The sequence below is a fragment of the Pipra filicauda genome, unplaced genomic scaffold (genome assembly GCF_003945595.2).
Source record: "Pipra filicauda isolate LSUMZ 115617 unplaced genomic scaffold, ASM394559v2 scaffold294_size920599_pilon, whole genome shotgun sequence".
NCBI classification, from domain to species: Eukaryota; Metazoa; Chordata; class Aves; order Passeriformes; family Pipridae; genus Pipra; species Pipra filicauda.
This window is the reverse complement of record NW_024104414.1, coordinates 216,887-239,114: the sequence shown is the minus strand read 5'-3', so window position 1 is coordinate 239,114 and position 22,228 is coordinate 216,887. Positions and strand designations below refer to the sequence as shown.

General features: G+C 58.8%; 2 protein-coding genes across 5 annotated transcripts; one reads left to right on the top strand and one right to left on the bottom strand.

The window, feature by feature from the left end:
- Positions 1 to 3,307: 3,307 nt before the first annotated feature.
- On the top strand, positions 3,308 to 10,125 carry LOC113982894 (acidic leucine-rich nuclear phosphoprotein 32 family member B). 2 transcript variants are annotated; one of them, XM_027711523.2, is made up of 7 exons: positions 3,308 to 3,450; positions 5,889 to 6,038; positions 6,483 to 6,605; positions 7,564 to 7,762; positions 8,067 to 8,185; positions 8,537 to 8,591; positions 9,757 to 10,060. In XM_027711523.2, the coding sequence occupies exons 1-7, from the start codon at positions 3,397 to 3,399 to the stop codon at positions 9,843 to 9,845; spliced, it is 789 nt and encodes a 262-aa protein (XP_027567324.1). In that variant the 5' UTR covers positions 3,308 to 3,396; the 3' UTR covers positions 9,846 to 10,060. The 2 variants fall into 2 exon arrangements, with proteins under 2 accessions (XP_027567324.1, XP_027567323.1); XM_027711522.2 differs by having other exon boundaries at positions 3,323 to 3,450; positions 8,064 to 8,185; positions 9,757 to 10,125.
- Positions 10,126 to 12,936: 2,811 nt separating this feature from the next.
- ZNF414 (zinc finger protein 414) lies at positions 12,937 to 21,541 on the bottom strand. Of its 3 annotated transcripts, none has more exons than XM_027711511.2 (9): positions 21,460 to 21,541; positions 16,833 to 16,962; positions 16,163 to 16,258; positions 15,976 to 16,083; positions 15,666 to 15,771; positions 14,912 to 15,453; positions 14,513 to 14,563; positions 13,878 to 14,033; positions 12,937 to 13,366 (listed from the first exon to the last, which is right to left on the bottom strand). In XM_027711511.2, exons 1-9 carry the CDS (start codon positions 21,487 to 21,489, stop codon positions 13,290 to 13,292), a joined length of 1,296 nt encoding a protein of 431 aa, XP_027567312.1. In that variant the 5' UTR covers positions 21,490 to 21,541; the 3' UTR covers positions 12,937 to 13,289. The 3 variants fall into 3 exon arrangements, with proteins under 3 accessions (XP_027567312.1, XP_039238945.1, XP_027567313.1); XM_039383011.1 differs by lacking the exon at positions 21,460 to 21,541 and adding an exon at positions 20,981 to 21,128; XM_027711512.2 differs by lacking the exon at positions 21,460 to 21,541 and adding an exon at positions 20,742 to 20,968.
- Between the last annotated feature and the right edge of the window lie 687 nt (positions 21,542 to 22,228).

Here is a 22,228-nt window from a genome sequence, read left to right as displayed (position 1 = left end):
AAGGGGGACCAGAGGTACCCTGGGAGTTTTAGATGCCCGATTTCCACCAGAGAAAGGAACAAACACGCAAATACACCTCCCAGACATCCACTCCCGGCCGCAGCTTTAAAATCAATTCGGTGAAACCAGAGCAGGGTTTATATTTGAAGGTGAACATAAAGCTCAGCTCCCGAGAGAGCGGCGGCCCAGGGGAGGGGAGATAAAACCAGCCTGGGCCGGGAAGGGGGAGACACACCATTGTTTGCTACAAAGGACAGGAAACCAGCCTCAAAGGGGACATGAAAGAACCTTAAAACAAATGCAGATCAGCGAGGGGGGATCGCTGCGCTCATCTCCCAGCTGCGCTGCCCGGGGGCTGAGAGCTGCTGCTGCGGCCGGGGGGGAGTGTCCGAGGGGGGATCAGGGGACCCCTCGGGGCCCGGGACCTGCTTTCCCTCCAGATTGAAGCCAAAAAGGGCCAGAGGAGCTTGGGATCACCCCGAAAAAGAGGGTCCCAGTTACGATTGGACTCGATGATCATAGAATCCCAAAATGGCTAGGGTAGGAAGGGACCTTACAGCTCATCCAATTCCGTGGGCAGGGACAACTTCCACCAGATCAGGCTGCTCCAAGCCCCATCCAACCTGGCCTTGACCTTATGGCTGGACTCGATGATCTTTACAGGTCTTTTCCAGCCTAAACCATCCCATGATTCATGGGATGAAAGGAAATTATTAATTTAACTTTGTATTATAATAATATAATAACTTATATGCATAAAATCCTAGAATGTTTTGGGTTGGAAGGGACCTTTAAAGGTCACCTGGTCAAGCCCCCCTGCAATGAGCATCAATTATCATCTCCAATTAGAATCAATGACCCACTTGCTGCTTCACCTGTGGGGATGTGACTGACCTGGGCAGGGCAGTAAGAGGATGTTCTTACCCCAGCCATGGGCTGCTCTTTCAGTGCCCCCAAAACACACCTGATCCTCCATTGCCTCTGCCCAGCTCCACACTGGGCATTTCGGGAGGCTCCTTAGGAGCACACCCAGGAGGGGACACTGGTGTGGGAGCTCTCTGACATGGAGCTGGGCTGGAGAAACCGAGCCATGGTCAGCAAGGGAGGTCACAGGGGTTCCAAAAATGCATTAAAGGCAATTTTTCTATGTGGAGATATCCCTTATCTGCTCTTAAAAGAGTGGGTTTGGTCCCTCCAGAGCTTGAACCCTTCTTCTGAGTGTCACCACTTCACTCTGCTCCTCCCAGTAAAACAAGGCTGGTGTTGGAGCCAACTGGCAAAATTGACCTGCAGAAGACCAGAAAAGCCATTTCCTCCCATACAAGGCAGACCTGTGGCCTCCTGCCAGAGAAGACAATGAGGGATGACAGGGCTGGGCCCACTGGCCCTCGTGTTCCTGTTTATTTGGAGCCTTGGTCGTGGATCAGAGAAGTTTCTCTGGCTGCTCTTTATGTTGATTTTTAATGAAGTTGCAGGCAGCAGTGCCCACATCCTGCAGGAATTTTCCTCCTGTGCCTGGTGTCATAGTGGGGGACCTTCCTGAGCCCTCAGAGAGTCCAACCAGCTCCATCACACCCTTTAAGGGCAGCTGGGCCCAAGGCCACTGCCTGGGCCACGGGCTGTGCTTGCCCTGCTGACCCTCTCCTGCCCCTCTGACGGCAGCAGCATTCCCAGCTCTGGAGTTTGTGCCTGGCCAGGGAGAGCTCTGTGTGTTCCAGAAGGGAAAAACCATCCCAGCCCCACAGTGCTGGGAGTTCCTGCTGTTATCTCGTCCTTCCCTCAGCCAAGAGCCCAACCAACACCCTGCCCTTATCAGCCATGGGCAGGAACAGCCTCTGCTGGGCTGGGAGAGGGGACCTGGGATGGGGATGGGAATGTGTGGATGGGGATGGGAGCGTGGGGATGGGGATGGGAATGTGGGGATGGAGATGGGAATGTGGCACTGGGGTTGGGAACATAGGATCAGAGAATTGTTGAGGTTGGAAAAGCCCTTTGAAATCATAGGGTCCAACCATTAACCCAACACTGCCAAGGCCACCCCTAATCCACATCCCCAAGTGCCACATCCTTTTGAACACTTCCAGGGAAGTGACTCCACCACTGCCCTGGGTAGCCTGTGCCAGTGCCTGACCACCCTTTCCATGAAGGAATTTTCTCTAATCTCCATCTAAACCTCTCCTGGTGCAACTCGAGGCCATTTCCTTTGTCCTGTTGGTGGTTACTTGGGTGAAGAGATCAGGCCTCACTGGCTACAAGGTCTTGACAGGGAGCTGTAGAGAGCACCTGGGGATGGGAACATGGTGCTTGAGGATGGGAATGTGACTCTGGAGACTGGAATGTGATAACAGAGAAAGGACCATGGTGCCTGGGGGTGGGAATATGGCTCTGGAGATGGGAATGTGGTGCTGGAGAGTGCAACACAGTGCCTGGGGATGGGAACACAGTGCTTGAGGACAGGAATGTGGCTCTGTAGACTGGACTGTGAAAACAGAGAAGGAACCATTGTACCTACGGATGAGAACATGGCTCTGGAGATGGGAACATGGTGAAGTGATAGTGAAGTGATAGTGATGATAGTGAAGTGATAGTGAAGGAACCATGGTGCCTGGGGATGGGAACACAGTGTTGGAGACTGCAACACAGTGCTGAGGGGTGGGAACACGGTGCTTGAGGATGGGAATGTAGCTCTGGAGACTGGAATGTGAAAACAGAGAAGGGACCATGGTGCTTGGGATGGGAATGTGACTCTGGAGATGGGAACATGGTGATAGAGAAAGACAAGGAACCACGGCATCTGAGAATGAGAATGTGGCTCTGGGGATGGGGACATGATGCTGGAGACGGAACTGTCATGTCTGGGAATAGGAACACCGTGCTGAGAGTGTAACACAGTGCCTGGGGACGGGAATGTGGCTCTGGAGATGGGAACATGGTGCTGGGGAAGGGAACACGATCCTGGAGAAGTAACCATGGTGCCTGGGGATGGGAATGTGGCTCTGGAGACGGGAGCACAGTGCTGCAGATGGTGCCGGGGACTGCTGTGCGGTGCCGGGCTCAGCGGTGTGACGGCGGGCACAGCGATGCGGTGCCGGGTGGGGCGGTGCCGTGCGGGGTTCAGCGGGGCGGTGCCGGGTGACACCGATGCGGTCGCAGGCCGTCCCCGCCGCGGCGGGACTCGAACCCGCGGCCCCGGAGCGGGGCCCGTAGGTGTCGCTGTGCCGGCGCCCGTGTCGCAGTTCCCGCGGTGGCCGCCCGGGGGCGCGGCGCTCGCCCGCCTTTGTTGCCGTTGGCGCCTCTTCCTGCGCCGGGCGGGGGCGGGAGCGGCACCGGGACCGGAGCGGCGGCACCACCGGCAGCGGCAGCGGCGGGAGCGGAGCGCGGCTCTGCGCGGGGAGCATGGAGATGGAGAAGCGCTTGACGCTGGAGCTGCGCAACAAGAAGCCGGGCGAGGTACGGGGTCCGCGCGGCGGGGACTGGGCGCCACGTGCTGCGGGTGGGGGCGGTGGGGAGGAGCGGCGCGGCCCGCGGGGCTGCCGGCGGGTGTTTTTTGGGGCGGGGGGCGCGGGGCGCGGCGGCGGGAGCGCTCCCGGCCGTGCCCCGGCCCCGCCATGGCGGCGCGCACGTGCGCGGCGGGGCCCGCCCGCAGCCGGCCCCGCGCGGCCCCGGGACCCGCCCGGCCCCGCACGGCCCGGCCCGCGCCCGGGGTGCGGGGGGACGGCGGGGGAGCGGGGCAGGGCAGGGCCGGGGCCCGCCGCGGCGGAGCGGCCGCGCCGGGGCTGGGCAGGCACCGCGCGGCCATGGCGGCGCTCGGCCATGTTCGATCCCGCGCCGGGATCGGCGCCCCGCGGGATCCCCCTGCCCGGGGAACGGCCGGAGGGGCTGCCGGGGATGAGCCTCAAAGTGCCGGCGCGGCCGCCCCGGACCGGGCCTGGCGCTGCGGGGCCGCCCCATGGCCGGGCCTTCCCTTCCCCCGGGTCTTGCCTTGCCCTGGATATTCCCTCCCCCTGGATCGTCTCTTCCCGTGATCTTTCCGTTCCCGGGCCGCCTCTTCGCTTGGTCTTCCCGTGCCCAGGCTGCCTCTTCCCTGGATCTTCCGATTCCCGGGCCGCCCCTTCGCCTGGATTTTCCAAATCCCGGGCCTCCCCTTCCTTGGATCTGCCCTTTCCCTGGATCTGCCCTTCCCTGGATCTTCCCGGGCCGCCCCTCTGGGCCGTGCCCGTCCCGTCTCGCCCCGGAACGCTCGGGTGTCGTGGCAGCTCCGAAAGCCCCGAGCACACGAAGGAAATGGGGCCTTGAGCGGAGCTTTGGGTGGGGATTAGAGCGGCTTCGTGGATGGAGAAGGGATTTGCGGGACGGGAAGGGCTGAGCGAGAGGAGCTGCGGGCGGCTGGTCCCGGTGGTGTGAGCCGGGAATTGCAGAGCCAGCGGGGTCAGAGCGGGGTGTCCCGGGAGCAAAGCCCTCCCCGCTGCCCTGTCCTGCTGCGGCTCGTCCTGGGCCATCAGGACAGGGCCCGGCCTGGTTAAACCTGGTCTTCGCCACGTTAGTTTCACTGAGGCCCTGGCACAGGGTGCCCAGAGCAGCTGTGGCTGCCCCAGCCCTGGAAGTGTCCAAGGCCAGGTTGGACGGGGCTTGGAGCAACCTGGGCTAGTGGGAGGCGTCCCTGCCCATGGCAGGGGGTGGGACTGGATGGGATTTAAGTTCCCTTCCAACCCAAACCATTCCATGATAACCTCATTACGTTTAGGATCACCTCTGTGCCCACACAACAGCCACCCAGGTCTGGCCTTGACCGCCTTTACACCTGCCACGGAGACAGTCTTGGTTCAGTTGGAGACTTCCAGGGTGTTGGGAGCAAAACATGCTCGGCTACAAAACTCCTGGCTGTACCTCAACTCCAAACCCTGACCAGCTGATGCCACCTGGGGAGTTTGAAGCATTAATTGGTTCAGAGCTTATGCTGTGCCTGTGGCAAAGATGGCACAGCAGCCCCCAAACTGCCTCCAGGAAGGCAAAGTGAATTTAAAATGACTCCCTAATAGTTGGCTGGTGTGAGCAGGGGAGGTAAAATGGGAGCACTGTGAAGGAGGAATTTGGAAAGCGCCACGAGCCTTCTGGCCAAGGCTCATTTTTGCATCTTGCTGGGAAGAATGTGTGGGGTAAAAGCAGGTTTTGGAAGTGGCTTGTGAGAGCTTGGGCTGGAGCATCACTCTCCCACACTTTGGGGGGGAAAGGGGTACCAGGGATGTTTTACCCCCAGATGTTTAGAGGGGAGCAGTTCTGTGCTGGTGCTTTAAGGTCCTGGTGGCCCAAACAGGTTGATTTTTGTGCAGAGTTCCTGGGTAACGATGGTTTCTGTGTGTGATCTGTGCTGGGCACAGCATTAGATGCCATCAGTGGCCCTGCAGCAGGAGCCTGAGGTTGGAACCTGTCACCTCATGTGGACACTGTCACAGGGAAGCAGATCCTCCAGGGGCAGGTTTTCCAGCACCCCAGTGGTGTGGGGGAGAATACAGAAGGGGACAAAACCAGATGACCTTGTTTGGCCTCTCATTAGTGAAGCCTGGAGCGTGACTCTGAAAGCTTATTGATGCTTCTGCATGGAGTGTTTTGATGTGAACTCATGGTCCCACCCTGGGTGCTGCTTCGTGGACAAGGGGGACCTTGGTGGGTCTGCTGCCGTGTGTTGGTGGCTCGTGATTAAAGGATGAAGCTCCCACCACGATGAGGGATTCTCAGCTTGTGCCCTCACTGCAGTTCTTTGGCTCCAAGATCTCGTGTGTCCTTTGATCTGAGCGAGGAGGAACTTCAGGCACAGCCTGATGTCACCTGACAGACCCCAGGTGACACTTTGGCAGGTGAGGTAACACTGGGGGTGTCTCTGTTTGCAGGTGAAGGAGCTGGTCTTGGATAACTGTCGCTCGGAGGATGGGAAGGTGGTTGGTCTCTCCTCGGACTTTGAGAACCTGGAGTTCCTCAGCATGATTAACATCAACCTGCTGTCTGTGTCCAACCTCCCCAAACTCAACAAGCTCCGGAAGGTGAGTCAGGCCTGTGGTCCCATCTCCACCAGTCCTTGCCCTGAGACTTCTGGTGGCACTTGTTTTTCCTGTATTCGCCAAGAAAAGGCCATTTAATTTTACTTTTTTCCTCTTTGAGCAAGTGAGAGGGGTCAGATTTGAGTGCACAAGATGCTTCTGAGCTCTTTAGATGTTGAGTGTCCTCCTTCTCTTCCTTTTGCTGTTGTGCTGCTGTCAGAGGCTTCATAACATAAATATTTTGGATTTTGGGGCACCTACGAGCATGGAGGTGGCTGGCAGTGCTGTGTCACTGCAGGAAACGAGTTTCAAGGGAAAACTTGACCTGCTGCTCTGTGACAGGGTCTGGAATTTGGGTGCTCATTGTGGCACAGTTCTTAGGGCAACGTTCTTCCCCACATCACGAGCTGAAACACTCGGTGACCATGTGATGTTCCTCCCTGGCAGCTGGAGCTGAGTGATAACAGGATTTCTGGTGGCCTTGAAGTTCTAGCAGAGAAAACTCCCAACCTGACACACTTGAATCTCAGTGGCAACAAGATCAAAGACATCAATACCCTGGAGCCCTTGGTGAGTGAAGATTCCAGGCTGGATGGATGACGTTTCCTTTGGGGAATTGGGTCTGTGCAGCAGGAATCCAACGTCTTGGTAACTGTTCCAACAGCACTTCGTGGTTCTGATGGGAACAGATTTGAGCCCAGTTTGAGGCTGGGCTAATAGTTAATGGCTCCTCAGTCTGGAAAACCAGCAGCCAGTTGCTAAAAGAAGCGTGAAATTGGGCTGGATGAGTAAAACTGTGGATGCTCAGTGTCCATCTGGGAAAGGACCGGGAGAGGGTCGGAGGCAGTTGGAGGTAGGTGGCACCTGGGGTGTCATGGAATGAGGTACTTGGACACCAGTCAGGGCATCTGTCACATCAGCCTAAAGATTCTGCTGGGCTGGGACCCTCCTGCTGCCACGGCATTGCAGGGGCTCCCAGTCACAGAATCACAGTCAGTTAGGTTGGAAAAGACCTCTGAGATTCCATCGGAACTGCCCCAAGAAGGCTCCTGTCATGTGATCCTAAGGGATACGTGAAAGATCTGGTTTGGGGCATTTGCCTCATTGGCTGTTTGGTCCATCCACCCCCTCCAGAAGGAATTTGGCACTGTTTTGCTCCTACTTTCCTTGACCTGGTGCCTGGTGGGATGGCCTGAGCTGGGCTGTGCTGAGGGCACTCAGGCTGCAGCTCTCCTTGTGCTCTGCTCTTGCGTATTTTGCGTGATATTTTGGGCAGGATGAGTCCAGCTCAGTGATTCCTTGGCTTTCCGTGCCTGTTCAGAAGAAAGAAAAGATTTGCAGATGGTTTCAGAGTTGGCTCCAAGGAAGGGAAATAGAGGAGCTGGAAAGAAATTTTCTGTGTCCACAAATAGCAAGAGCAGCGACTTCCCTGTATCTGAGGAGCACATGGGGCAGAGCCACTGTCCTCCCATGGCTACCTGATCTCCAAACAGTGTTGTAAATAATGTTAATGCATTGATTTTTGCAGAAAAAGCTGCCCAACCTCCACAGTCTGGACCTCTTCAACTGCGAGGTGACGATGCTCATCAACTACCGGGAGAGCGTGTTCGCCCTCCTGCCCCAGCTCACCTACCTGGATGGCTTTGATGCTGACGAGCAGGAAGCCCCTGACTCAGACCCTGAAGCAGATGGGGATGCACTGGAAGATGAGTATGAGAATGGGGAAGGTGAGGATTTTCTCTCCTCTTGGTTTTCTTGCTGGGGAACAAACCCCTTTCTGCTTCTGCGTGAGCACGTTGCCCCATAGCTGATTAGCACTGAATAGGGGCTGTCTGGGTACCCACATTCCCTCCTCCAGAAAGCTGGGGAGGGAATGGGATTTTCTGGGAGGTGACAGGGGTGTTGTTCTCCCTCCTCATCCTGTGTGATCCCTGCCTGCTGCTCACAGAGCACTGAGGGGTGAGCAGAGTGTCTGGGGATGGCGAGGACTTGGGAACTGGAACGCTTCCCTCCCTCTCCTTTTGGTAGAAGGTGAGGAAGAGGACGATGATGAAGAGGAAGATGATTTGGATGAAGAAGTCATTGACGATGAAGAAGATGAAGATGATGACCTGGAAGGTGAAGAGGAGGAGGATGGAGTAGATGATGAGGTGAGGCTTTCTGTCACTGGGCTGTTTGGTCACACATTTATCCCTTGTCTGGTGACCCAGGTGTCACTTTGAGGGCAGATCTGAGGAGCTTGCCATCCCCTGTGACTTTTTCCCTGTACCTTTTGACTCATGGTCCACAGAGTTTTCCAGTTCAGGCTTGTCCTGGTACTTCCCATGGCCCCAAGTGATGAAGCCATGCAGCCCCATCCATAGGGATTGAGGAGCTTTTTGGGAACCAACAGCTTCTCCCTAGCACCTTGAGGCTTCAATGGGGTGGGAGCAGAGATTGCTGTGGAGTTACAGCTCAGGGAGTTGTGGTTCTTGCAACAAAATGCCTTGTTTTAACTCCAGGAGGAAGATGAGGAGGAAGATGGTGAGGAGGATGAAGAGGATGAAGCTGAAGATGGTGAGTTGAATCCTAACAAACCAATTTCTTACCAAAGCTGCCTCAACAAATGTTTGGTGTTTTTAGAGCTCCCTAAGCCTCAGTGCAGGGCTGTTGTTGCTGCAGCTTTTCTGCCCAAGCTGATGTTGAGTAGTGTCATCACCAAGGGTCACAAAGGGGATGGAAAACAGATTTCAGTACCTCCTAATTCCAACCATTCTGGGTAATTCTGCCAAATATTTGAGGCAGATTGCCTAGAAAACCAGTTGAGCTGCAGACCTGAGCTTCTTGGGTCCAGACTCCTCTGGTTTTAACAAATATAAACACCCAAATGAATGTTGATAGAATGTTGTGGCTGGTGTGAATTCAAACAATCTTGGATGACTCATGGAATGTTAAGGTTGGGAAATCCCTGTTAATATCAAGACCAACACCACCGTGTTCACCTCTAAACCATGTCCCTAAGTGCCACATCCACATGTTTTTGAACACTTCCAGGGATGACGACTCCACCACTGCCCTGGACAGCCTGTGCCAGTGTCTGACCACCCTTCCCATGAAGGAATTTTCGCTAATATCCAACCTAAACCTCCTCTGGCACAACTTGAGTCTGTTCCCTTTCCTCCTGTCCCTCGTTCCCTGGCAGCAGAGCCTGACCTCCTCCAGCTCCCTCCTCCTGTCAGGGAGTTGCAGAGCCAGAAGGTCCCCCCTGAGCCTCCTTTGCTCCAGGCTGAGCCCCCCCAGCTCCCTCAGCTGCTCCTGCTGCTCCAGCCCCTTCCCCAGCTCCGTTCCCTTCCCTGCACACGCTCCAGCCCCTCCATGTCCTTGTCCTGAGGGGCCCAGAACTGTCCCCAGGATTTGGGGCCCCACCAGTGTCCAGCACAGGGCATGTGAACTTGGTTAGAAATGACTGAATTCTGCAGATGCTGTGTTTTTGAGGGTCCTCAACAAAAATAACCCCTTTTCCAGCAGCTGTTGAAATATGGGATGCTCAGAGGGCACAGAAAGTAGTTCATGTCTGCTGCTATCCCAGGCTTTTCCATGTGCCACGAGGAGCAGGGTAGGGTCTGGAATGGTCTGCTCTGGAATGGTGCTGGTTTTGCTCCCAGATGTGCCTTGTGAGGCCACAGCTCAGCTGCTGTTCCCCAGGGCTGGGCAGAACTTCACCCTTGGCCTCTCTTTGCAGACCATCCGTGTGGGCAGAAGAGAAAACGAAGTCTAGAGGATGAAGGAGAGGAAGACCCAGAGGACGAAGAGGACGATGAGGATGACTGAGCCCAGCGAGCCAATCAGTTTTACAGACTCTGACTGTGCTTGTCTTAAACCTCCCCGTTGTGTCTATGTGAGACTGTAAATCCCCACCATCTCCCACTCCTCCTCCTCCCCCCTTTGTATGGCTGCAGCGTCCACAATATATTTTTTTAAGATTTAGAATACTGTAGGCATTCAGGGGAATCTTCCATACAAGGCTCACTTTTTCTCACAAGTTATCTCATGACCAAAGGCTTTTCTCCGTTCGGTGGTTTGTGCAGCAGCTTGCAAAAAAAAAAAAAAAAAAAAAAAAAAAAAAAAAAAAAAAAAAAAAAAAAAAAAAGAGAAAAAAATCTCCTCCTTAGGGTATCTTTGTGTCCCAAATCAGCTGTGCCACACTGGATCCAGAGCTCCAGCTCACACCCAGCCAGCACTGGAGGTCTTTGCCATCCCTCAGACCAGCTCTCTGAAGACTCTTGAGCCACCTTGGGTGGAGAATCTGGTTCATCTCCGTGGACTCGAAGTGAAAATGATCCCTGAGGGTGTCTGATCTGAAATCATGGTGATGTGATCTCTGGACATGCTTGAAGATGCTTTAGTGCTGGGGATGTGGGGTTTTGGGGAGGGGAGGGGGGGCTGCTTGCATGACCTGGTACCTCTGACCATGCACCTTGCAGTAGCCCTGCACTTGCTTTCCTATTTTATTTGATAAACTGGAATATTTTTCCCAGTGGCCACCTAAAAACCATCACTTGGATATCCAGGTGGGTCAGGTTTTTGCCTTTGCCGTGGTGAGGCTCCTCCAGGGCAGCCTTTGGGAAGGGATAGGAAATCCAGGTGAAGGGATACTGCACTTCCATCAGACTCCATTTTTCACTGTACAGAACAGCCACTATCACTGTGATGCTCCTAACTCGGCGTTCCCCGGAGACCGTGTTAGCCTGTGAATTCTCAGGGTCCTTCTGCCAGCCAGTGCCAGCTCTGGACAGCCTGGCATTGCATCCTCCTCCTCCCTTCCCAGCACGGAGCAGAATTCCAGCTCTCCCCTCAGTGGGGCCTGTGTCCCTTCACCCCACGGGCACTGGAAGGAGGATTTGGGGGATCCAGCCAGGAGCATTCCCAACCCCATTCCCACCTTCCCTGTTCCTGGAGGTGTCCAGCCAGCACATCCCTTGGGAGAACTGGCCCTTTGGCACCCGGGGGGGGTCCCTGCTGGGTGCTGGGGGGGTGGGGGTCACTGCTGTCCTGCTGTCGGGGCTCCCACGGGTGCAGACATGCACTGGCACTTTGTGGCATTCCCGGTGGGTGCTCCGGGCCATCCCGAGACTCCAGCCCTTCTTCCCTCAGAGGAGTGGTGTGTGTTGCAGCACATCCCATTGCTCTTTGTTCTCGCTGTTGTCTCTTGCATTGTACAGTCGCTGTAACCATTCGGAGAAGAACTAATCCTGTAAAATGCAAACTGAGTAACTTATAAATGTTTTAAGGAATTTTTTAAAAAAGAAACGTCAGAGCAGCAGTTCTAATTTTTTTTTCCCTGCATTTTTAGCAGATTGTATGGATTTTATATTAGCCTAGTAACTGTCAGGTTTTGATTGGTCAGACTAGTCCCAGAAATAAGGATCTCCAGCCCTTTTGTATCTTTTGTTACAAAATTTGGATAAAACTTTAATAAAGACTTCAGTTTTTAAAAATCCATTGCAGTGGGGGTTGTCTTGGCTGCCTCTGCCATGGGAACAGCCAGGAGTGCTCAGAGGGAGGTTTGGGGCAAGTTTGAGTCTCTTGGGAGCAGTGAGTGTCCCATGTCCCCAGGTTTGGCTCTGAGCCCTGGATGGGGGGTTTGGTGGGGGTGGGGTAGGCTCTGCTGTGGGGTGGCACAGACCATCCTGGTGTGGAGTCCCAGCCGGGATGTGTCTGCAGAACCCACCCTCTCTGCCCTCGGAGGTGGCTGTAGCTGGATCAGGATCAGGGACAGGTTGGGAAGGGTCCCACTGCTGCCTTTTGGGGTGGGCACCTGCCCTGGAGGAGGAATGTGGGTGTTCAGTAGGGCAGGGTGAGCTGGGGGGCCAGGGAAGCTGCCTGTGCCCGCAGGGAGCTGTGGCAGTGCCACAGTGCCCCCCCACTGTGGGGGCTGGGAGGTCCCTCCCCTCGCCAGGGCTCTGATCCTGCACCGGCTCTGTGATGAGTTGTCGCTCTGTCAGGTCTCAGCAGCCAGGGCTACAGCTGAGGGACACTTCAGTATGTCCACCCTCCTGCTCAGGACCGGGGTGAGGGAGGGTCTGTGCTGGATTGGGGAGGGCACAGGGGCACAGACCCCCATGCCATGAGCCCACCCAATACAGGGGTGACAGCAGGAGAGAGCTGGGGCATCCCAGGGTGCTGCTCTCCATGTGCAGGGATCCCAGCAGAAGGAAGGGATCTCCAGCCTGGCCAAGGGGACCCCCTGAGGCCTATCCCAGGGCTGTGTCCCCTCCTGGGGCTGCAGCAGCCCCCGACCCCGGGGTGCAGAGCAGGGGGTGCCGGTGCTCCCACGACTCCCATCCCAGGGCCAGTGTGGGCACCAGCACGTCCCAGCATGTCCCAGCACGCCTTCCCCAAACCAGTTTGGAGCAAACTTTTCACCCTGCTGGGATGGGATCAGGCAAAGCAGGACCTGGGGAGCCCCGGGCTGGGAATGTGCGGCCACTCAGCTCCCACGGGGGGTGCAGCCCCCTCAGGGCCGCGCACAGGGGCCCTACTCCACCCCAAAGGTTGTCCATGCCCTTTTCCTGGCACCTCTGCCTGTGCAACGAGGCTGGCGAGGGGCTGGGGTCCCACCCTGGTTTGGGTGCCAAGTTTGGGTGCTGGGATGCAGCTGGCAGAAGCTCCAGCTCTGCTTCTCAGGAGCCCTTCATGGTCTGCAATGTGCCGACAGATCTGAAGGGGAAGGAAGCACCCCCTTTCCCTTCCTCAAACCTTCCTCTTCCCCAGACCTGCCCAGAGCAGAGTGACACACAGACTTCCCTGTATTCCCCCATCTCCTCGCCTTTAGTTTTGGGGGGGCATCCTTAGGGGTGGCCCCACTCCCCCCTCACCCCCAGCCACCACAGGCACTGACAGAGCCTCTCCCGGCCACCACTCCTGTACAATTCCCATTTATTATTCCGAGGTTTCATTCCAGAGAAGTCCACTAACTCCTGAGCAACCTACCCGGCTCCTACCAGAGCCACGGGGGCTGAAGCAACGAAACCTTTAGGGGGAGGGAGAACGAGGGGGTTCGGGTGCTTAAGAGTTTCCGAAAATAAAAGGGAGGGGAGAAAATTCCAGAGGAAACACCCGTCCTTCTGGCACCCCGGGCTGGGCTGGGGGTGCTCCCGGTGCCCAGGGAGGGATCCCTGTCCCAGCCCAGTGGCAGGGGCTGGGCGGTGCCCCCTGCCCGGCTCGGGGGGAGGGATGGGGAGGAGCAGGAGCAGTCCCGTGAGAGCCGGGGCATCAGAGCTGGGAGTACAGGGAGTTCTCCATCTCCGGCGTCATCTTGGCGTGGAAGGAGGCGAGACCCACCCCGAAATCTGCAGGGAGAGGGGGGAGAGCTGTCAGCACTGTGGAGTCCCTCGTACCCAGGGGCTCGGGGGCTGGGGGCTGCAGGGAGGGAACATGGCCCTCCCCAGGGCATTGCAGAGGCTGGGGGGCACTGGGAGGGCACACAGACCCCTCCAGGTCATTGATGCGGGCTGGGGGGCACACAAACCGCCAGAGGCATTACTGCAGGGGAGGGGGCACAGGGAAGGAGGGCACTGGGAGGGCACGCAGACCTCTCCAGGTCATTTATTGCCTCCGCCAGGGACATTCCTATGGGCTGGGGGGGACCAGGGGCTAGAGGGCATAGAGAGGGCACATGGACCCCCCCCCACCCCGGGGCATTGCAACAGGCTGGAGCGGGGGCAGAAGCTGCAGCCCAGGATCCACCCCAGGGCCGGTCATCCCCCGCCAGGACAGACGGAGGAGGATCCGCGTTATCCCTGCGGGACAGACTGACCCCATTCCCGCAAGCATCCCGGCAGTTCGGGGCCCCTCCCGTACCCATCTCGGCGTCCAGGCGCCCGGGCGGGGGGTTCTTGCGGTGGTCCTCGATGTGTAGGGTCATCTCCTCGCGGGAGGCGGCCGAGAAGGGGCACTGGGTGCAGGAGTAGCGGCCCCGCGTGTGCTCCCACACGATGCGGCTGTTGGAGGAGTGCCCTGCAAGGACGGGCGGGCAGGGAAGCACAGGGATCACCCCCAGTGGCCGCTCCCGGGTGCCGTGGGGGGTTCGGATGGGCCGGGGGCTCCCAGCCCTACATGCACGGGGGGTTCCCTTCCCGAGGGAGGGACCTCAAATCTGGGAGCAGGGAGCGAGGCCGTGCAAAGGGTTCCAGTTTGGTCTCAGGACTGGGGGGGACTGGAGCCCACGGAGCTGCTGCAGCTCCTCATCCTGCTGCTTCTGTCCTCAGGACAAGGCTGGGGGGCTTTGGGGGGGCACAGCCAGCGACCCCCCTGCCTCCGAGCCTACCTGGGCCACATTCCCTCTCTGTGTGGCTCCCAAAAACAATGAGGGAGCCTGCCCTCCCCCTCTGCTCTCCCTGGAGCACCGTGGTGCCCCGTGGGGTTTCTCCCATCCCCCTGTGGCCCCCCGCCGCCCCCAAACCCCCCCGGTGACAGAAAGCAGCCCCCAAACTAACCTGAAGTCACTCCTGAGCCAAAGCATGGGAGGAGTGGGCTGACACTCACACCTGCGGAGGGAATCGAGGGGCAAGACAAACATTAGGTCCTCCCCTCCCTGGGGTGGGGGGACACGTGGGGGGGCAGGCCTGGCCTGGCCCCCCCGCCTCGCACCCCCAGCACGCCGGGGAGCAGCAGGGCCGGGAAAATTTGGAGGCGTTTTTTCTGGTGGTCGCCGGTGCTTTGTCCCAATTGAACAGGGATGGAGGGGGCGGAGGAGATGGGACGGGGCTTGGGGGGCGGGCCGGGGCGGCTCCGGAGGAGGGGGATGGATCCTCGGCTGGGCGGCGGCGGGTCCTCCTCCGGGGAGAGCTGCTGGTGAAGGCGGGAGCAGAAGTTTTTTTTGCCCGAACGCTCACCTTGGCTTTTCTTCCAGACGGCGTTGGACACGGCGGGGCCGTGGCCCGGCAGGAAGGGCCGCAGGCGGTGCTGCGCCGGGGGCTGGGGCAGCGCGTAGGGCGAGGGGGGCACGTAGGACAGGAACGGCCCCGGCATCGAGGACGGGGGTGGCCCCGAGAACCGAGTCAAGGACGAAGGGCCGAAAAGGCCGGGCTCCAGCAGCGGGAAGGGGTGCGGGGCCGGCGGCACCAGCGGCAGCGCCTCGAGCGAGCCGGGCAGCTCGGGCAGGCTGGTGGGCAGCGCGGCCGGCGCCGCGGCAGAGTCCGCGCCGGGCAGGAGGGCTTCCTTCTCCAGGGGCCGTGGGAGAGCACGCGGGAGCTTGGGGAGCCCCTCGGTGTGCGGCTTGGCCGGGGGCTCCTTGTCCACGGCGGAGGTAGCAGGAGGCAGGAGGGGCTTGTCGGCTCTGGGGGGCGGCGCGGGGCTGCTGGCGCTGTCGGAGCAGACGTGCAGGTGCTTGAAGAGGGAGCGGTGTGTCCGGAAGCGCAGCAGGCAGTTCTCACACCTGGGGGGGTTGGGGAGGCACCCTCAGTGGTGGTGCTCCCTCCACATCACCCCCACGACGATCCCTCCACACCACCCCCATTCCAACCCCGGGGGCTGCCGCTGGGATCGGGGTCTGTGGATGTGGGAGCCCACGTGCTCAGGGCTCTCTGGGATCAGCCAGGTGCCCCCCAGGGAGGAAGTGGGATGGGGACAGGGACCAGAGGGACTCACTTGAAGTAGCGGTTTGGCTTGTAGTGCACCTTCATGTGGGCCATGAGGTCCTGCATGCTGGGGAAGGTCTCGGTGCAGCCCAGCGTGGGGCAGTGGAAGGTTTTGCCTGAGTGAAGCAATTCAGAGGTAGGGATTCAGCAACATCCCAGCTGGGAACAGCCCCACTGGTGGGTCTGCAGCACTTCCCACACCACCCTCAACTCCCATCTCCTAGAGGTACCAGCACCACCACCAGTACTGCCTCTGCTTCGAGCCCCGCTCTGCCCCCTCCCAGACAAAAAAAGGGGCATGTGGGGTGTCCTGGCCTTACCCTCGAGGGACTGTGTGGGTCTGTAGTGGACCTTCAGGTGGTCCATCAGCTCCTGCATGCTGGGGAAGGCCAGTTTGCAGCCGTAGCTCGAGCACTGGTAGTGCTTCCCTGGAAGGAGACAGATCCGTTGGCCTCGTTCCTGCCCTGGTTGTCACTGTTCCCTCCCCGGGGCAGGGCTGGGGCTCACCTGGGACAGGTCTGCGCTTCAGGGGCCGCAGGTCCTGGGCTGGGGTCCCTCCAGCCACCAACACTGGGGCACCGGGCAGAGCCACCTCGCTGCAGCCTGTGGGGAGAGACCATGAGACAGCGACAAGGCTCAGCCCTGCCCAACCACCTCCCTCTGCCCTCCTCCCTCCCTCAAAAATAGGGGGGCAGCCAATGGAGGGTATGGGAGGTGTGGCTGGAGGGGGCTGGAGGGGCTGGAGCCCTCCAGGGTGTGAGAGTTGGGAGGGGCTTTCCTGCAGGAAAAGTTGTTGATGTGAAGGTGAAGCCTGGTGGTGACTGGGACACACTGGGTGATGCCAAGTGTTCACCTGGGCCCATCCCTGCACACCTGGGCCATCCCTGCACACTCACAGAATCACAGAATAGGGTGAGTTGGAAGGCACCCACCAGGATCACCGAGTCCAACTCCTGGCCCTGCACAGGACACCCCAAGAATCCTGTACCTCCCCTGTACACCTGTGCATATCCAAGCACATCCATGCACACCTGTGCACATCCCCATGGCGCTCCCAGCCACCTCTGGGGCGGGATGTGGCCAAAGAGACCTCACAGCAACGGGACCAAAGGCTTCTCCTCCTGCTCCTGCCCCGACTCCTCTCCCCACCCCCTACCCCGTGGTACAGGGGACTCACCTGTCCCCTCTCCACCGTATTTACCCCGCAGGGAGAAGGTGGGCACAGCCTCGTCCTTCTCTGTCTTCATGGCCTGGCGGTGCAGGGCACGGGGTGAGGGATGTGCCCACGGAGGCTCCTCCTGGTGATGCTGCACCGAGAGCAAGGGCGAGAGGTCAGATTCTCCTCCTCCTCCCCTCAGTGCCCTGTGGCCTTGAGACCAGACCTCCCACCCTGGGGACCAAGCCAGCAGGAGATCCCAGCTTCAAGGGGCCTTGGAAGTGTCTCTGCTTGGGGGGGCTTTGGACTCAGAGCTTCATTGTCCCCTCCTGCTTCTCCCACACCAGGGTGATCCACAAAGTCCCCAAAGGCCCCCTCAGCTGCACAGCCCCCTCCAGGCATTACCAGGATCCTGCTTTGTTCCCAGCCCATGGCATCTGTATATCCAAAAATTCCTCCCAAACTACAGGCCAAGGCATGGCTGAAGGGATTGCTGGAGCTGCTTCAGCCCCTCCCTGCTCCCAGGGGTAAAAATGCTGCTGATAATAAAGCTGATAATGATAATAATAGTAGTAATATAATAATAATAATAATAATAATAATAATAATAATATCATCAGTGCTGAGGCTGTGGAGTGGCTGCCACGAGCACATTGGCCATTATTTAGAAGGTCAATATTTCCCCAAGAGCTCAATGACTCCTGAAGGAAACATCTCCCTGGAGATCAGCTCTTCTGGATGGTGCATCCCATCCCTCCCAGCCTTGCCAGACCTTCCCGCTATCATCTTCTCCAGAGGCATTCTCCCAGCTTTCAGCTCCGGGGGGTCTCACCCAGCAGGGCTCAGCCTGGCCAAGCCAGGCTCAGCAGCTGTTCCTGCAGCACCCAGCACACTGGGACTGCAGCCCAGCGGGCAACAAATCAGAGGGGGGGGAAATCTATGTGGGATTATTCCTGTGGCTGCCCCCAGGCTCCAGGCTTTTTCTGGGGGTTGTGTTGCATTTTTGTTGTTGTTTTCTCAGCTCGGTGGCTTTGGGATGGAATCAGCACCGAGGCCGGGATCAGTTGGCCATGGAGCAGAGAATGTGGGGCAAGACTGGGGCTGATCATGTCCCAGGAGGGGAAATCCAGCCCTGCATGGAGGGGATGCTCCGTCTCCATCCTTCATCTCTGTGTGACTGTGGGTAAACAGTGAGCAGAAACTTCACAGCAGCTTTGATGGAGCTTTGTTTTATCAGGGGGAAATGCAGTTTTTGCTGGGAAAAAAAGTCTTGGGAATCTTCTTCTGGGGCAGAAATCACTAAAAGGATCGAGGCAGCACTGTGTCTGCCTGCTCAGGAATGTCTGTCCCTGAAGTGTTGGAGCTACGGAGCTGCTGGAGCATTTCCTGGCAATGTCAGTCCTTGAGATCAGTGAACCAGCTTCCTGCTTCCCTGCTGGAATCACTGGCTCTGGATCAATCCTGGCTGCCATTGCCTGGATTGACAGCCCCTAGGGCACCGATGGCCGCCAGACAAGCCATTTAAAGGAGCAGGACACCCATGGCACCAGGAGCTCAGTTGGAGCACAAGGAAGTTTTTCCAAGAAACCAGGAAATTCTTCCTCAGCAGCATCGCAGCAGGGCTGTCAACTCCTGGGCAGGGAGCTCCTGGTGCTCCAGGGTCAAACCCAGCAGTGCCTTTGGACGTTGGAACCCCCCTCCTCTCCCTCTTTGACGCCTCTCTCCATTTCCCCATTACAGGCAATACCCCAGTGATGCATTTTAAGCTGATTTTTTTCCACTGGGAAAATGTCTCCTGAGCAGATGCTATGGGCAGATCCCATGAGGCCAGGCAGGATGGACACAGAGGACACAACAGTGGCAACTGCAGCATCGCGCTGGGCTCGGCCCAGGGATGGGTTTTTGGGGAGCAGGTGGCACCTGTATCATCTTGCTGTCATTTGTCACCTCCCATGGGACAGCGGCCAACACTTCTCATCCTCCAAGACCTTCTGTTCTGCAACCCTGAGAGCGACACTCTGGTCCAGGAGCCGCTGACCTGCCACTGTCCCTAGTGACCTCCTGTGGCCACCAGAGATGTGACTCCCCCAGAGACATGATTCCCCCAGAGATGGGACGCCCCCAGAAATGTGATTCTCTCAGTGATATGACTCCCTCAGAGATCTGACCCCCCTCAACACCAGTGCAAACCTGCCCTGGAAACTCAAATCCTAGAGCCACCTGTCACTATTCCCAGGGTTTTCCTGCCACAGGTTCAGTCTCCCCAAAAACCCGCTGACACCAAACCCCCTCACTCCAACCCCTGCAGTGAACAGGGATCCCAAAAAATCCTTTAAGCCATGAGGGTGAGCAGGAGGCTTTGCAGCTGCTGGTCACCTCGAGCAGGCTCTGTTGCTGAATCAGTGAATAATTAATACAGCTCATCTCCCTCCAACGATCCGGGGGGGGTTTATCCACATCCCCAAGACTTCTATAAACCCACCCAGGGAGGATAAATGGGTCAAATAATCCGATTTGAGCATCTCTGTGTGCGCTCTGAGGCCAGAGGATGAGGATGAGGAGGATTCCCCAAGCGTCTCCTACGAGACAAAGGCTGGGAACAAGGGGCTCATGTGATCACGCAGCCGGCGAGCGAGGAGGGAGGGAGGAAGCTCCGGCTGTGCCAGCGGCAACAGCTCCTGCCCGTGCCACCAGCCCCCACCACCGGGTTCAAACCCATGTCCTACATTAAAATACACATTGTGAATCCTCCTGGTGCCTTCAGATATCACAAGGAGCCCTCAGAGAGTTGGGGTGTTGGTGGGGGGAAAAAGCTCTGGGTATTTTCGTGGTGTTGTGATACCCGACACGACGTGGGTGCCCTAATCCCGGTGTGGGCTGGGGCAAAGCCTCTGCCTTGGTGTTTTACACCTCCCAGGGTGTTTTCCCTGCTTTCCAACTCAGAGAATCTGCCTGGAGAGCCTGTGGAGCCCACCCTGAGCCCAGTGACAGCATGGGCATCCACGGGGGTGAATGCTGAGTCTCACGCGTGGCCTCGGTGTCACACGTCCCTGTGGTGGATGTGGGGGCAGCTCAGCTGAGGCCTTTCTTCCTGCAAAGCTGCTCTGGGCAGCCCAGGGGTCCCTGCCATCCCCCCCCAGCTTGCTTCATCCCCCCAGCTTGCTCCAAGCCACTGAATGGGGAAGAGCCCTGCTGCCATTCCCCCCTGCCCCCACACCATCCTGGTGCCCACCTTTACCTGCCTGCCCATGGCTGGCTGATCCACCCACAGCTACATCAGCTCTGCAGCTGGAAAAAACCCTCTTTCCCTTCGGGAGCCAACTGGGGAGTTTGAAGCTTCATCCCTGAGCCTGGATAAAGCTGTTCCTGAGCAGCAGCTCTGGCTGGCTCCAGCCAAGTTAACAGCACAGCCAAGGCCAAGAGCCCCCTTGCTCCAGCAGCGGCATCCCCTGTCTCTGACAGCAACAAAGCAGCTCCCACGGGAGTGGGAATGTGGAAGGACCATGGGGAGATCCCAGCAGGTGCATCCTGGGATACCTGGGGCACCCTGGTGCTCCCACGGGCCACACAGGCCTGCAAAGACCTGGGGCTAGTGGTTTCCTTGGCCAGCTGTCCCTGGGCTACTAGCCCCACAGGTAACCCCATGGGTTCCAGCCCCATTGGGTAGCCCCCACGGGCAGTGGTTTCTGTAGCCCCCCATGGGCAGCCATGGCTACTAGTCCTGGGGGTAGCAGAGCCACGGGAAGCACCCACACGGATCTGGAGCCCACGTGGGCAGCAGCCCTGGTCAGGTCTCAGCTCCATTCAGGAGCAGGTTTCCAGTGCTGGTCCACCCCATTTACTGGTACCTGCCCAGTACATGCCCAGTGTCAGCACAGCCCCTGGTGTCGGTACAGCCCCCACGCCGGGGTACGCCTCACGTACTGGTACCTCTCTCCCCATCGCCGGTACATTCCCGGTGCTGCTCTAACTCCGGTGCCGGTAAAGCCTCCGCTGCCTGTGCACCCCCCGTGCCGGTATATCCCCGGTGCCGATACTGTCCCAGGCGCCAGGACAGCTCCCGGTGCCGGTACATCACAATCGGCGGCGCCAGCACAGCCCCCAATACCGGTACACCCGCTGTGTGCCGGTCCACTCCCGGTGCCGCTACAGCCCCCCTGTGCCGGTACCCCCGCTGCCGGTACATCCCCCGACACCGGTGCTGGTGCTCCTTTCCCGGTGCCGCCCCGCCGCTCGGTTCCCTGCCGGCCCCAGCCCCCGGGGGGACCGGTGTCCGGTGCTCCCGTCGGTGTCCGGTGTTCCCCCCCGGTGCCGGTACACCCCCCGATATCGGCATATCCACCGGTGCAGCTCCACCCCCGGTGCCTCTACATCCCCTCTGTGCCGCTCCACCCCCGATACCGGCACACTCCCCATACCAGTACACCCCCCATGTACCGGTACATGCCCCGACACCGGTACACCCCCCATGTACCGGTACATGCCCCGACACCGGTACACCCCCCATGTACCGGTACATGCCCCGACACCGGTGAACCCCCAATATCGGTGCTCCCCTCCCGGTGCCGCCCCCCGTCACCCCTCGTTGCCCCGGTCCCCCCAGTGCCAGGCGCTCCCCCTGGGCCCTCCCGGTCCCCCCCGGCCGTACCGGGGCTGCGGCGCCGCCCGGGTCGCGCATCAGCGGCGGGGCGGCCGCGGGGCCATTTTCTGTGCGGAGCTGTCGCGAGAGCGGGGGGAGGAGGAGGAGGAGGATGGCGGGGGGGAGGGAGGAAGGAGTGTGCGGAAGGGGGAGCGGGGGCCGCGGGGCGGAACCCGGCCCCGCCCCGGTGCCCCCTCCGCCTGTTTTTTCCCGGGTGATTCCACTCACTCCGCATCTCAGCGCCCGAGGGAGGCTGGAGCATCCCGGGAGCTTCGGAGCATCCCCAGGGCTCGGAGCATCCCGGGGGCCTTGGAGCATTCCCAGGGCCTTTGGAGCATCCTGGGGGCCTTGGAGTATCCTGGGGCCTTAGAGCATCCCAGTGGCCTCTGAGCATCCTGGAGCTTTTAGGGCATCCCAGGCCCTTTGGAGCATCTCAGGGCTTTGAAGCAGTCTCATCCTGAATCCTCAGGGCATCCTGGGGACCTTCATGGAATCCCACAACCCTCAGAGCACTCTGAGCCCCTTGGGAAGCCCTGGACCCCTTGAAGCATCCCAAGGCACCCCAAGCCTTTTGGAGCCCCCCAAACCCCTCAGGGCACTTTGATCCCCCTTAGAGCATCCCAGGGCCCTCTAGGACACCCTTGGAACACCCTGGACTTCTGGGACACCCTGTCAGCTCCTGAGTGGCCCCCAAGAGCAACCCAAGCCCCTTGGGGCCTCCAGGACCCTCAGAACAACTGGAGCTCCTGAGAGACCCCAAAACTCCTGAGAGACCTGT

What these genes read in the sequence shown, in the direction of transcription:
- LOC113982894 (XM_027711522.2), top strand. Translation starts at nt 3,397, where the DNA reads ATGGAGATGGAGAAGCGCTTGACGCTGGAGCTGCGCAACAAGAAGCCG. An exon ending in TCAATACCCTGGAGCCCTTG is followed by an intron (nt 6,606 to 7,563) that starts GTGAGTGAAGAT and finishes TGATTTTTGCAG; the next exon opens with AAAAAGCTGCCCAACCTCCA. An exon ending in TGAGTATGAGAATGGGGAAG is followed by an intron (nt 7,763 to 8,063) that starts GTGAGGATTTTC and finishes TCCTTTTGGTAG; the next exon opens with AAGGTGAGGAAGAGGACGAT.
- ZNF414 (XM_027711511.2), bottom strand. Translation starts at nt 21,489, where the DNA reads ATGCGCGACCCGGGCGGCGCCGCAGCCCCG. An exon ending in CGGGCGGCGCCGCAGCCCCG is followed by an intron (nt 16,963 to 21,459) that starts GTACGGCCGGGG and finishes CTCTCGGTGCAG; the next exon opens with CATCACCAGGAGGAGCCTCC. An exon ending in ATACGGTGGAGAGGGGACAG is followed by an intron (nt 16,259 to 16,832) that starts GTGAGTCCCCTG and finishes CTCTCCCCACAG; the next exon opens with GCTGCAGCGAGGTGGCTCTG.